The sequence below is a fragment of the Sarcophilus harrisii genome, chromosome 4 (genome assembly GCF_902635505.1).
Source record: "Sarcophilus harrisii chromosome 4, mSarHar1.11, whole genome shotgun sequence".
NCBI classification, from domain to species: Eukaryota; Metazoa; Chordata; class Mammalia; order Dasyuromorphia; family Dasyuridae; genus Sarcophilus; species Sarcophilus harrisii.
In genome coordinates, this window is record NC_045429.1 from 158,666,281 (window position 1) to 158,681,986 (window position 15,706).

The following is a 15,706-nucleotide window of genomic DNA, read 5'->3' on the forward strand; positions in this document are numbered from 1 at the left end:
CTCTGGAATTCTAATAATACTAACAATTATATAGTCTTTCAGGTATATGGAATGCTTTGTAAGTACTATCTAATTTTATTCTCATAACTGTTGTAGTAGTGGTGCTCCCATTATTATCCCCATTTTTACAGATGAAGAAATCAAGGCAGATGAAAGTCAACTAACTTTCCTGAAATTACACAACTAGTAGTGTCACAGGTCAGATTTATACTCTAAATTTGGTTGTCCATCCACTCCTGGTTCCACCACAAAGACTTGGTCTTTAACCAAGCCATGGAATTTCTCTTAAGTCAAAGTTTCTTCCTTAGATAAAATTGTTGACCATGTCTATCCTTTCTACTTTTAAGGTTTTTCATTGATATCAAATGAAATAATATATTTTTGATGTGCTTAATAAACTGTGTTGTGGTAGGATTTATCAATTACCACAGTTGAAACTGTCACCATCACCCAGTTAGATGAGCCAAAGGGAACTTAGATTTAGATTCTCTGGCCTTGTTACTCACTATATCCCAATGACTTTGGACAGGTAATTTCAGGTCTCAAAGTTTTCAACTATAAAGTTATGGGTTGGGGTGATTAATCTCTAAATTCTCTTTTGACTCTTAAATGCTATGATCTTAAAAGATCACAAACAAATGAAATGATAAGAAGAGACAAGAACTTTAAAAGCACATTATCACTTCAGTGATCTGAGTATATTATTCCTCCATTGATAGTACTCATTCTTCCTAATTTTGAACCAAAATCATCAAAGTTACACTTTGTTCTACGAGGTGTGTTTAAGAAGGCAGAGAGGTTAATAATCTGTTTTATAAACACATTTATCCCGACTGTTAAGGTTAAAAGTTTTGACAGTTATCTGAAAAATTGACTTATGCAGACAGAATATCTCATTTTCCGGGGCTAAAATGAAGTGTTCATTTATATTTCTTAATAATTTGAAAGTCATAATTTTTGAAAACTTTGTTTCCTCTCCTTAACACATTCTGTGAATATTCCTGAAGAAGTAATAGTGATAATTTGTTGGAATTTATGCTTCCTTTTAGCCAGTATTTCCGAGAATCCATACTCAGTGATATCAGGAAAGCCCGTAACCTCTACACAGGTAAAGAATTGGCAGCTGAGCTGGAAAGAATCCGACAGCGAGTAGATAATATTGAAGTCTTGTCAGCAGATATTGTCATAAATCTACTCCTCTCCTATAGAGATATTCAGGTAAGAATTACACCAAAGTGAAATATGTTGGTTAGTCAGAAATTCTAGGGATAACTTTACATCATATTACCTGTCTTCATTTTTAAAAATTAGCTTCTCTGTTTTCTCTCCTAATAGTTTTCTCTCCTTTCATATGAAAAACATTATGAAGTCCCTGCATTACAAGGGTTTTACTTTTTATGAAAAAGTAAAAACAGCAATAACAACAACAACAAAAAAAGGGAATCTGTTAGCATAGCTATACTTATTATAATACTGCTATTCCCATTCTCTGGACACACAGCTGTTACTTGATAAATTGAAGATTTGTACTAATGGCTATATATAGAAAGTTGTGATTTTTAGAATTATTTAAGTTATGTCATAGCCGGTTAACCTATATAGCAAATAATTGCCTTTTAAACTGACTGTATTTGAAACTGGTATTTATGCAGTAAATCCAACTAGCAACAAGCCAAGAGTAACTATTGGTTAGTTGTCCAAATAGTTTTTTTTATAATACACACATAAAAACACACATATATTAACAGTATTAAAATATAATAATTCATTATTTGTTAACATTTATTAATTTAGTATGGGCAGTTGTATGACACAGTGGATAGAAGGGCAGCCCTGGAGTCAGGAAGTCAGGAAGACTCCTCTTCTTGAGTTCAAATCTGGCCTGAGACACGTTTAGCTGTGTAACCCTGGCCAAGTCACTTAAATATTTTTGTCTCAGTTTCCTCATCAATCATATGATCTGAAGAAGAAAATGTCAAACCACTCTATTATCTTTGCCAAGAAAACCCCAAATGAGGTCACAATGAGTTGGATACAACTGAACAATGACAAATTAAAAATTAGGAAATGTAACAGAAAATGCAGCATGGAATGAATATGGGCTCTGGAGTCAAAGAACCTTAGTTCAAAGACCCATCCTTTTGACTAACTATTTTTGTAAGCATATGCTCTATGGCTCTGGACTTCAGAAACCTAAAATGAGAGGGTGAGACTAAATGCTCTTTCAGGTTACTTCTAGTTCTTAAGGGATGATTCCTCTGAAAAACAGTTTAAGACTTAGGCATTTATTTCCATGTTGTGAGTCTTTAGATCCTAAAAGTCAATGATTTTGGTAAAGTCTTCCCTCATTGGCTTCTTGACTCCTTTTCCTAGCCCAGCCTCTCAAATGAGTGCCCAGCTTTGAGTATTGGGGGGAGGGGGTGAAGGAGGAGGAGGAGGAAGGAGAGAGAGAAAGAGACAGAGAGAGAGAGAGAGAGAGACAGACCGAGACACACACACACACACACACACACACACACACACACACAGAGAGAGAGAGAGAGAGACAGAGAGAGAGAGAGTGAGTCAGGAGCCCAACCTCTCAAACGAGTGCCCACCTTTGAGTATTGGGGGTGGAAGGAGGAAGAGAAAGGAGAGAGAGAGAGAGAGAAAAAGAGAGAGAGAGGGGGAGGAATGAGTGACAGGGAAAGAGGAAAATAAGAAGAGAGAAAGAGATGGAAACATATGCAGCTACTACATATATAAATATCCCAGAGCCTTAAGAAAGAATATTGTACCTCAGACAACTCAGTTCTCATGTCATGAACCAATGTCTTTACATGAGAAACCTATTATCGATCCTGAATACTTAAAAGTCCTCAGACCATGGGACAAAAGATATTTACTAGTCTGCAGATAGTTGATATGAGAAAGATTTCTTTGAATACAGGTTCATGAAAAGAAATAATTAATTATCTATGCTCTTTATTAATTCAAGAACTGTAATTTTTTAGATACTTCTTATTCTTTCCTACACAACAGGGTTTCTTTATAAAGAAACTAATTTCCTTAGCCAGGCAACTTCTCTCTAGATTTCAATTTCTTTATAAGTTTACCAATTAGTCAATGCTTTCCTTGACAATACCATTCTCAGAATTAGCTCTCAGTTTCCTGTCTGCCAATAACTTTTCATAGATGGGTTGTACTACTTTAATAATTTACTTCTATATCATTTTCTTGCTTAAAAGGACTATGATTCTATTGTGAAGCTTGTAGAAACTTTAGAAAAGCTGCCAACCTTTGATTTGGCCTCCCATCATCATGTGAAGTTCCATTATGCATTTGCACTGAACAGGTAAGAAGAATATTTTTCTCTCCTATGACTCAGAAGTTCATTATTGTTTAACTCACAGACTGTTCATGGAGTATGTTTATTGCAGCAGAGAAACTATTCCTTAGTAGAATTTAAAACTGTTATCAGTGAACAAATTATTAAACTACCCAGGAGTGCAGTGGGGGGTCCTTATCTTTTCTGGATAATTCTATAATTCTGGTTAATAATAGTTCTTGTTCTTTTGCTTCCTTTATTTTATATGAGCTGATATTTTAAAATTATGTAATTACAAAAGCATCTTTAACAAATAAAAAACCAGCTACCCACAGCTATTCCCAGAATTGCATTCTGAAACTGAGCAGAATAGTGATGACTGATGGTTGCCCACTCTTGGGTCTTGATAATATTGGTAATATTCACACAAGTATTGCTCTGAGCACTTTTGATTAAACTCAAATCTTCATTATTCACATTTTGGATTAGTTTCATATATTCTAACTGGCACCAGTATTACCTACTGTTCCTTCTCTCCTTCTGTTCATTATAAGCCCAGAAACCATCTCCCTGCTCTGCTACATTTGCTAATGCCACTTTCCATTTTGTCTCTGAAATAGTATGAGAGATGAATTTCCCTGCCCTTCTGAATACCATACCCTTAACCCCTTCCCTAGCTCTGCCTCACTTTGATGAAGAGGAATGATGAATGGGAGGATTGGCTGAATCACTTCCATTACAGGAAAGAAGATAATGATAAAATGAAAGAAAGATCCTAAAAAGATAGCACCCCCAAATCTCTACGTCTTTATCATTCACCAATCATATAACTTCCTAATCTTACCAGTAAAATCAATCCCTGTACTGTTGGTTCTTCCATTTAATGTTACCTTATTTAGAAGCTTCAGACTTAAAGGAACTTCAAAGAAGGTTGATTTTTTTATTGCTATCTCCAAAAACATTACCTAAATCATTGCGGGAAAATAGAATATACTGTATTACTTTAATTTTTCCAGAGAGGAAGCCAAAGTCCATAAAAGCCTAATCTGCAATATCTTTTGTCCCTCATCAACATTTTAAATTTTTTGAAGAAAAGATAAATGTAGTTGTTACTTAAAGTAGGGTTCTGAATTCTTGCTGTTCAATGCAGTGGCTAGTAGCCTATTATTAGGACCTAAAATTCTACTGAAGAATGGAAATCATATATCTTTATTACCTTGCCAGTCATTTGGTCCAACAATTTCCTATGTACAATCTAATCAAGCCATATAAAATTATGTAATTGTGTAATTTTGTAGACAACATTGCATAACAATTGTTTGGTAAGAGATTACTTGGGGCAATAAAATGATTCGGTCAATAGAATACCATGCTTGGAGTCAGAATATCTCATTCAAACCTGGCCTTAAACACTTATTTAGCTGCATGACTTTGGGGCAATCATTTAACTTTATTTGCCTCAGTTTCCTCATTTGTCATCTGCTGAAGAGAGAAATGATAAATTACCCATTGTCTTTGCCAAGAAAACCCTAAATGGTGTCAAAGAATCAGATGACTTAAAAAAAAATCAAACAAATTATTTATGACTCAGAGATTGAAAAGAACTTTCAATACATTGATTAACTTACTTAAGGAAGATTACTTAAATAGGAGGAAAAAGGACTCATTGAACTGAGAATAAGGTATGTGACTATTACTACTTTGGTTTATTAGATAATAGAACTAACAACTGACTTGTATAGTTTGCAAAGCACTTTGTATGCGTTATCTAATTTAAATCTCCCAAGAACCCCATGGTTTTAAGTGTTAAAGACATCATTTTCCTCACTTCTCACTTAGGGAAACTAAAGGTAGGAGAGGATAGAAGATTTACTAAGGGTTTGGAGGTTATGTCCAAGGCAATATTTGAACCCAGGCCATTGTGATTTCAAGCCTCTTACGCTAGTCACCTGAGGTCTAAAGCTTCTTTTTCCTCTCCATTCAATCCATACTAATTAATTTAGTGCTGGCTTTGTGTTATTTCCTGTTCTCCATGCTGAAGGAGACAGAGAAAAATGAATATTCTGTCCTCAAAAAGGCTTATGTTATATTAGAGTAGATAACATGGATATATATTATTCAATCAACAGTCAGTAACATTAAATTAAATTAAATGGCCTATTTTATGCTAGGGACTATACTGGAGGAAATATGTATGTGTGTATGTATAGACATACACATATTAAATATACATAGATATACATACACACAGAGGCACATATTCATATAAATATAAATTATATTTTATTGTTGTTTAGTCTATTTTTCAGTGGTGTCCACCTCTTTATAACCCCTTTTGGAGTTTTCTTGGCAAAAATACTAGAATGGTTTGCCATTTCCTTTTCTAGTTCATTTTGCAGATGAGAAAACTGAGGCAAATACTATACATATGAATATAAAATATAGATATATTGAATATATATGTGTATATTACATGTAAATATATTATATATGTGGTTATTATGTACATGTATATTATCTGTAGGATATGTGTTTATTATATAATACATGCTGTTTATATATTCAATTCTATGTACATAGAATAAGTGTGTTAAATATGTACATACTAATATGTATGTGGGTGAATATATAATATATAGTATGTGAACATACAGTATATGTATATCTTACAAGACATATAAAGCAGACATGAGGTAACCTTTGAAGAAGACAAGGCAACTAATGCAGATGGTGGCATTTAAGCTGAGTTTGTAAGGAAACCAGAGAATCCAAGAGGCCAGAATAAAGAGAGAGGACAGAGAAAAAGGATCATAGCCACTGCAGAGGAATAGAAATGAGAATATGAGGCAATTGTTCCAGGGAACCTCACAAATTCTTCCTAGCTATAACATTTTGTGCCTATGATTTTAAATGTTCTGCTAGAATTGTCTGCTGGTTGTTAGCTCACTTGGTGAAAGGGAGTGAGTGAGGTCCAGAAAACTTTGCTCTGTTTCAAGGCCACAAATTGCACACCTAATCTCAACTAGCTATCTTATAAAAGCATGCTGTTGCTCTCAAAGGACATTGAGCAAGAATGTGGACAGGTCAGTTCCAAATCATCAGCACTAAGAGAAAAGGAATGGTCGGTGTCTACTCTGTAATTTAGCAAGGGATCAGTAGTGATTCCTTTTCATAAATAAAGATTGTGTTGGAATTTAAAAGATGGAAAACAGGACTAGAATAAAAAATCAAAAAAAAAAAAAAGACAGGGTTGAAGTGGCTGGAACTCAAATCTTATCAAAATGTACCTTATGCCTATTACTATTGTTATTTATGTCAAAATAACACTTTTTTTAAACCACCAGGCGAAATCTCCTTGGAGATAGAGAAAAAGCTCTTAGTATTATGATTCCTCTGGTGCAATGTGAAGGCCAGGTTGCTTCTGATATGTATTGTCTTGTGGGTCGAATCTACAAAGATATGTTTTTGGACTCCAATTTTACAGACACAGAAAGCAGAGATCATGGAGCTTCCTGGTAAGTGTCCATACTTCAATAGTTTTTCTACAGTATAGATATGATTAGAAAAATAGCCCTGTGAACTTTTAAACAAATAATTCCATGTAATACTACATATGGAGGGCTAGTCTTTAAGAAGACCTGTGTTAAAGTTAACTCCTTTGATACATATATTTGGTGATCATAAGCAAGTTTTTTAACCATTTGTTGTCCTAGGCAGCTAACAAAAGTTACATGCTTTATGCAAGAATTGACAAATCGCATCCACAAAGAGATTTTTCACACTGACAGTTTCCCTATAGTGAAATAACCATCAAACAAACCACCAAGTTAGAATTTTTTACTTAATATTTGAGCCAACTTTATTTTAAAATTAGGTGAAACTCAATTAGAGGTCATAATGTTTTACTTTTTTATTACAATACTTTGTTGTTGTTTAGTCATTTTTCAGTCATTTCCAATTCCTTGTAATACTTTTTTGGGTTTTCTTGGCAAAGATTCTGGAGTGATTTGCCATTTCCCTCCTTGGATAATTTTTACAAATGGGGAAACTGAAGGCTAACTGGTTTAACTGGGGTTAAGTGGTTTACTCAGTTTGAGGCTAGATTTGAACTCAGAAAGACGAGCCTTCCTGACTCCAGATCCAGCATTAATCCACTGCCCCTAACTATAGTAAATGTCTCCTCATTTCAAAATAATCCCCTATCAGATATGACTAAAAAGGAAGAACTACCAAGTGTTGAAGCTCACATTTGGGATGACACTGGCTTTCTCTTTGACATAGCCAAGTTTTACAACTTCATTGAGCCATGTGTCTTGAAGAGAGAAGATTGTAAAACTTCCTGTTCTTTCTAAGGTTTATCAATTGAATCTCCTGTAGTTCTCTATCCTGTACTATCATCAACAGACTATGGAGTGAAAGGGGGCTCTTCAGGCTCTTTATGTGAGTTTTTAAATATAAACATTAAATTAAAAGGTAGAGAAAAAGATCTTAAACGCATCAGAGCTTTTAAAAAAGAACTTTTTTATGGAACAACAGATAGAACAGATTTTTAGAGTACAACTTGATATTTTTAGTGGAGAGAATAAAGGCTAAATTTAAATTTAAAACACTGTCTGTGATATATTAGAGCATATTATGTTTTATATATATGTATATTTAGAGAATGAAAGAGAGAAAGAGACAAAGAAAAAATATTACTGGATTTTTGAAGGATTTAGAGTAAATTAGAACCATAAACTTTGGTTATGCTGATAACATTAACCTATCAGTGAAACAGATTCATGGGCATTACTAGCTTGAGTAATGGTATAGTAGTAGAAGTAGAAGTTAAATTTGGGATCAGAAAACCTTATCTTCTTTATTTAGCAGGGTGACTTTCACTTTTCTAAGCAAAGTCTTAACTTTGCTCATCTATAAACCTAGGGGTAGGCTAGATGAGACTAGATTTGGATTCCTCCTAGATCTAAATGTGTGAACTCCTGTAATGCCTTAGGGGAAAGCAGGGAGAAGTAACTTGGTGGCAGTTTGTTTTGTGACCCATTAAAAGTCAACCTGTCTTTGGTTTTGCCATTGTCATTTCCTCTTTGTTTACTCAGGCTTTTGATGCAGACAAAGGTATTTTTGGCTTAAGTAATAATTTCAGTTTTTATAATTAAATTTAAGGAGTAAAATAATGTCCCATAAGCCTTCATTTTCAAGGTTTCCTTTGGAAGAGACAAAGTTTAATTGGATTGTTAGGTTTTTTAAATCTGCTTAGAATTTTTAGCCTAACATATTTGGTTTGGTTTTATGAACTTTATGTAATTTAACAACTTAGCTTTCCTTTATGCTTCTGATGTTGAAGGGCATTTTAACTTCTAGCAGGGAAGAGACCTTGGGTAGCAAAAAAGGAGCAAGTCTAGCTTTCAAAAGAATTTTTGGCTTCCATTTAAAATCTGAGATTCTCTAACTGAAGAACCTTAGCTGCCAATCCAAGAGACTGTAGAGGCCTTTGAATTGAATCACTGGAAAAATGGGAAATTATCTGAGGAAAGATTGTATTTATATTATACCTGGTTGGGAAGAGGCCTTGGTGAATTTAAATTTACAAAGATTTTTTTCCATATTTTTTCATTCCTAGTCTTAAAAGCAAAATCAAGAATAGTTAAGTCCATGCTTAGAACGACCTGTTTTTAGAGCATTTAGTTATGTATCCTATTTATATATGTAGAACTAGAGGCTGAATTTATTTTGGGAAATAAATTATTTGGTGTTACATTAAACGGAAGTATTTATGATACATAGATATATATTCTTTGCTTAGAGAGGAACATTTTATTATTTTTAGAGATTTAGAAATATCATCAAGTTACTATGTGTCAGACATTGTGGTAAATGTGGAGATACAAAGAGGGCCAAAAAAAGTCTAGCAGGAAAACAATACATAAACAACTATGTTCAAACAAGTTATATATAGAGGATAAATTGGAGATATTCAACAAAAGGAAGTCATAGTCATTAAAGGGGTTCAGGAAAGGCATCTTCCATGTAGGTTGGGTTTTAGCTAGAATTGAAGAGAATTCTAGGCATGGATGAAGCCATAGAAAGTCAGTAAATGGAATGACACATATAAGGAAAAGGCTAATTTCCCAGAACCTCATAGTATATTCAAGGGGAGTAATACCTATAAAAAAAGTAGGAGGGGACCAGATTATGAATAGCTTTAAAAACCAAATTGAGGATTGCATGTAATCATGGAAGTAATAAAGAGTCACTATAGTTTATTGCAGGGCCAGATGGGGTGTGGAAATGGACAGTGTAACCTATACTTCAAGAGTATAGTTTGACAGCTGAGTGAAGGATAGACTGCAATGGGAAAGATTTGAATCAGGAGCCTATTATAGTAGGCCATTTTTCAAAGTTCAAACATAGTTCATATTTCTTGAGCTTTTGCCTAAATCTAATAAGAAGAAATTCAGGCATAAATATAAATTCATATATACTGGGTCAAAAAATCAATTCCATAAGTACAGCAGCCCTTTGGAAAAAAGCCCTTTAAAGCTTTAGGAGACAATAAGTTCAGTATGATTTAACAATGTGAATGGAATCCAAGAAAGCTAAGGTAATCTTAGGCTGCATTAAGAAAAGAGTTTTAGAAATGACCAACAGGATGATTTCAGAAAGGCCTGGAGAGACTTACACGAACTGATGCTGAGTGAAATGAGCAGGACCAGGAGATCATTATATACTTCAACAACAATACTAGAATGACCAGTTCTGATGGATCAGGCCATCCTCAGCAACGAGATCAACCAAATCATTTCTAATGGAGCAGTAATGAACTGAACTAGCTATACCCAGAAAAAGAACTCTGGGAGATGACTAAAAACCATTACATTGAATTCCCAATCCCTATATTTATGCACACCTGCATTTTTGATTTCCTTCACAAGCTAATTGTACAATAATTCAGAGTCTGATTCTTTTTGTACAGCAAAATAATGTTTTGGTCATGTATACTTATTATGTATCTAAGTTATATTTTAATATATTTAACATCTACTGGTCATCCTGCCATTTAGGGGAGGGGGTGGGGGGGGAGTAAGAGGTGAAAAATTGGAACAAGAGGTTTGGCAATTGTTAATGCTGTAAAGTTACCCATGTATATATCCTGTAAATAAAAGGCTATTAAATAAAAAAAAAAAAAAAAAAAAAAGAAAAGATCTAGGGAAGTGATCATTCCACTCTACACTGTTCAGATCACATCTGGAATATTGTATTCTTTTCTAGGCATCACATTTTAGGAGAGGCATTGATCAGCTTTAGGACATCCAGAGAAGAGAATAGATAATTATGAAAGATCTTGAATTTATTCCATAAAAGTATTGGTTGAATGAATTGCTGTGAGTGGTAGTCATAGTAGTAGTGGTGATGGTTAGAAAGAATCTTTGGCCTACAGAAGTGAGGATTTAGAGAGCACCCAGATCTGTAATTAAGTATTTGAAAGGTTATCATATAAAAGAGGGATTAAAGTTGTTCTTTTTGGTACAAGAAGGCAGAAATAAGAGCTATATTAGAAGTTGCAAAGAAATTTTTAGTGTGAGTATTGACATTTTGAAAATCATCAAATGCTACAAATCAAGGCTGGATTTGTTGTTTTATTGCTTGTTTTGACTTAAGAAAATAATAGAGGAAATGTTAATAACACAGGTTAAACAGGTGTGCCATGGGTTTTTGGAGAGTTTGTTGCTAAAATATTTAGTAGACTATGACTGGTTCTGTCTTGTGATCTTTAGGCAAAGGCAAAATTACTACTTTTTCTCATGTTTTGTAGACATAGTTCTTGGTAAGTATGAATTCAGTTTAGATGACCCATGAATTATCTACTAACACTGACATTCTGATTCCATATGTATTTGTTCCATTTATGCATGTTAAAACTGAACCTCATCTTCCTGGTAAACTTTAACTTTTCCTAAAGCATTTCTAGATGTTGTTCACTCTCTTTTTCACTGTCTCACTAGCTATCTAACCTTCTGATGAAAGAAATGTGCCCAGATGCTTAGCAACCAAACATATGTTGACCTTCTTATTCCAATAAATATAGTTGTATCCTTTTGTACTGATGAATTATCATTGACAAAAAGATATTACTTTAGATTACTTTAGACTTTTCTTTTAAAAAAGTTAGTAGTATTTTATTTTTCCAATCACATGTAAAGATAGTTTTCAACATTCATTTTCTAGGTTTTTGAATTCTGAATTTTTTTCTCCCTTTCTCCCTTACTTTCCTCCCTCCCCAAAACAGCAAGCAATCTGATATAGCTTATACATGTACAATCATTTTAAACATATTTTCATATTGGTCATGTGATCACATCTGTTTTTGAAAAAATGGTTCCCTCATTTTAAAGGGAAAGAATGAAGTCATATTATAAATGGACAAATTGGGGTCCTCTCTGATGTTAACATAATCATAGCTCTCTTCTTGTAATGTCAAAAAGGCCCATAGCCAGGAAACTGAAAGAACAAAGTTTGTTTTTAGCACATTAATGTGTTCATTTTTTCCATAGTAACTTAGGTAAAGAACAGAGAGTCTTGCCTTATCAATTAATTTTCTTTTACGTCAATGGCAATGTTATTCAAACAGTTTTGTGTGCCTAATTATAAAAATTTAGTTTTCATATTATTAACTGACCTTGACTTTACCTTGAGACAATTATATAACAGACCAATAATTAAACAGAAGTAAAAGCTAGTTTCTTCTTTTCTGTTACCTGACATTAATTTTTTTTCATTAAAATAAAGCTGCTAGAAAAAAAGGTAATAAAGCTGCTACGTCTAAAAATCCCCTTTATTTCCAGAATGGAATGCATTATTGATACATTATCACTGAAAAACATAGATGATCAAAAATCATATTTATTTTTGGAAAATGTTTTCAAGTTTTTAAGAGATATATTTTTAAAGATTTCAGTGAAAAATTAGGGCAGTTGTTTTATATTAACAGACTTACTGGTTTTATATTCTTGTTCTTAAAAAGACCCTTACTAATTCCTTTCCATTGACCTAATTTTTGACAATTTGTTACCTTGGCAACTTGAATTAGAAAAGACTATGTATGTCTTTATATTCTTGTGATTCTTCTAGGTTACTTTTATGTCTAAGTTGAATTATTTTAGGATTCAAATTCTTGAACAACCTTGCATAACTATGTGGAACATCTAGCTCAGCCACCTGGATACTTAATGGCTAATAAAAGGAGAAAGTGTTATTTGTATGACTCTAGGTATACACATATAGCAGAGAGTATACCTAAAATCATACAAATATCACTTTCTTCTTTTATTAGCCATTAAGCACCTTGACATAGCAGAGGGTATATATAGAATCTTTTTGCATAATGATCTACTGTACATTATGTTCCCAAGAGTTTTTTAATATCTTAAGCACACATTGAATGGATGATAGAGTGAATGAAGGGTGTGATATGGCATGACAAGTTTGATATCCAAACTTAAAATATTCAAATTTTCACTTCATATCATTGTGGAAATCTTCCAACTGGCTAACAAATACCAGATCCCTCCCACTAGCTATTAGGGATACTTTTCAAAGTTCAAAACATTGAATTAAAGCACATATATGTGTAGCAGAAATATTGTTGAGAGAATTAAGTTGGACTTCTGATTAATATGGTGGTACAAAAAGTCCAAAAGAAGCACATATCTCCCAACTATACTTTAGCAATAATCTCAGAAGAGTACCAGATTGAATATTGATCAAGAAAGCTAAAGAGAAATATGAATGAAGCCCTTCTTCATTGAGCCCAGAACTACATAAAAAGATAGCTAGAAGCCTTAGGCAATGGAAGGAGCCAGGAAGCCCTCAAAGGAAGGTAATACTAGTTCAGCTGAACCATCCAGAAGCTTGAAGCAGTGACCAGTTGAGGTGAGTCCTGAGATGGAAGATTATGGCAGAACTGTGACTGAGGATGCCCCAAAAAGACCAGAAAAAATAAGGATACTTAAGACTCCAACACAGGTCCACATATCAAGAGAGATGGAAGTTAGTGTCAAAACCCTAGAAGAGTGAATTTGGGCCTTTGTGGGATCAAAAATGTGAAAAGGGACAAAAACCTAACCCTGGCCTCATCTCAAATCAGAAACAGAAACTGGAGATATGAGTAAATAAAAGATGAACAATGGAAATGTGAGTAAAAATGAAGTAATAATGTAAAATAGAAATATGAAATAGATTTGGAAGAACATAAGTGCTTAGAAACATGTAATAATCATGATAGATATCCATCACAGCTTACAAAATTTGCCATTTATTATATAAAATAACTCACAGACCTGATCAGCCACGACTAAGCAAGGCAGAGTCAGGTGATTAAGCAATTTGCTTTTGGCAGATATGAATTTCTATAGCTCAGAAGGAGGGAGAAATAAAGGCACAATCTAGTGTATATAACTGGTCTTAAAAATACTAATAAGACAGTCTGGGGAAACTGAACTCCTTTTATATGTGTTTATGATGGATAGAGTTCACATTATTATTGCCTTACCTATGATAATAAGACAATCTGGGAAAACTGACCCTTTTGTGTACCAAGTAAGATTGATAATAGGAAGGATTGGCTCATTTTAGCAATTCCTGAGAATAAGCTGGTTTAAAGTTCACATCATTTATAAGAGATTTACAGGAAAGAATTAAAGAGTAAGTAGCTTAGAATGGAAAGCAGTAAATCCTTGTCAAAGTAGCAGACTCTCTAAATGCATGAATGGTCTAAACAATACAAAGACACCATTAGATAATAAGGAATATTAGAATAAAATAAAAATGGTATAAAAATAGAAGAAAACATATATCCAATAATAAAAATAAATGAGATAAATTAAATATATTTCATTTTTTCTGAAAATATAACCAAACACAAAAATATGAATATTATACGTTAAGAGCTAGGAAAGGAATACATTTTGTGCTTTCTATATATCAGATATTATTTCTAACCCCTTTTTCCAAATTTTATTTTGTTTAACACTCACAACAAAACTTCAAGGTAATTTATTATTATCCCCATTTTAAAGTTGATGTTACACAGGCAAGCACAGGTTAAGTGACTTGCCTAGAATAATACAGCTAAGTATGTGTGTGTGTATATATATGAAGTGATAGCATAGCATCTAAATATTTAAAGTGCATATTATTGTTCTATAAAAAATGATGAGCAGACTGATTTTAGAAAGATTTGGAAAGACTTACATGAACTGATGCTGAGGGAAGTGAGCAGAACCAAGAGAACATTGTACACAGTAACAACAAGATTATGCAGTATCTCTGATAGACTTGACTCTTTTCAACAATGAGATGATTCAAGGCAATTCCAATAGATTTGTGATGGAAAGAGCCATCCACATCCAGAGAGAGAACTCTGGAGACTGAATGTAGATCAAAACATCGTATTTTCATCTTTTTTGTTATTGTTGGTTTGCCTTTGTTTTTCCCCCTTTAGATCTGTTTTTTTTTTTTTTTTTTTTTTTTTTCTTTGCACAGCATTACAAATATGGAAATATGTTTAGAAACATTGTACATATTTAACCTACATCAGATTTCTTGCTGTCTTGAGAAGGGAGGAAGAGAGGGAGAAAAATTTGGAACACAACATTTTGCAAAGATGAATGTTGAGAGCTATCTTTGCATATATTTGGAAAAATAAAATACTTAAAAAGAGATAGAGAGTGAGAGACTTTGAGATTGTCTTTGTATCGCTTTTTCTAACCACCTTGTGAGTGCTTGCTCTGTGTGAGTTCTCTATAAAATATTCTTTTTGGCAAACATACATTTGGCATTTCAACAATGTTGAACTCCCCAACAGAGTTGTGCTCTTTGCAATAGAGTTTGACCGCTTGGCAGTTTAGTTCGAGAAAGGATCTCATTATCTGGTATCTTATCCTGCCAGGTGATCTTCAGAATCTTCCTAAGACAATTCAAATAGAATAAAAATAAAATTCACTTCCCTGGCGTGGCTTTGGTATACCCTCCAGGTTTTACAGTCACACAGCAGTGAGGTCAGAGAGACCTATAGTGAGGTCTCTGTAGAACTTCAGTTTGGTAATCAATCTAATAGCGCTACCCTGCCACACTTTCCTTCGGAGCCTCCCAAACACTGAGCTAGCCCTGGCAGTGTGTATGTCAACGTCATTATCAATGTGCACATCATTGGAAAATATACTGTCAAGCTAAGTGAGCTTGTCCACAGTAGTCAGAGCTTCTTCATGTGCTGTAACTGATGATGGTTCCATACATGGATGCTGTGGTACTGGCTGAAAGAGGAACTGTGTTTTCTTGATGTTAATTGATAAGCCAAAATTATCCTAAGCAGAGAATTGACCCATACTTTGTTACATCTCA

General features: G+C 33.7%; 1 protein-coding gene across 1 annotated transcript in view; it reads left to right on the top strand.

Annotated features, from left to right (window-relative positions):
* The window catches only part of MAP3K5 (mitogen-activated protein kinase kinase kinase 5), a 257,445-nt gene that overhangs the window by 114,206 nt on the left and 127,533 nt on the right, over positions 1–15,706 (top strand). The window contains exons 5-7 of the mRNA XM_031968589.1: positions 1,050–1,218; positions 3,228–3,334; positions 6,652–6,822. Of these exons, the coding sequence (XP_031824449.1) occupies positions 1,050–1,218; positions 3,228–3,334; positions 6,652–6,822 (447 nt within the window). The remainder of the gene's footprint in view (positions 1–1,049; positions 1,219–3,227; positions 3,335–6,651; positions 6,823–15,706) is intronic.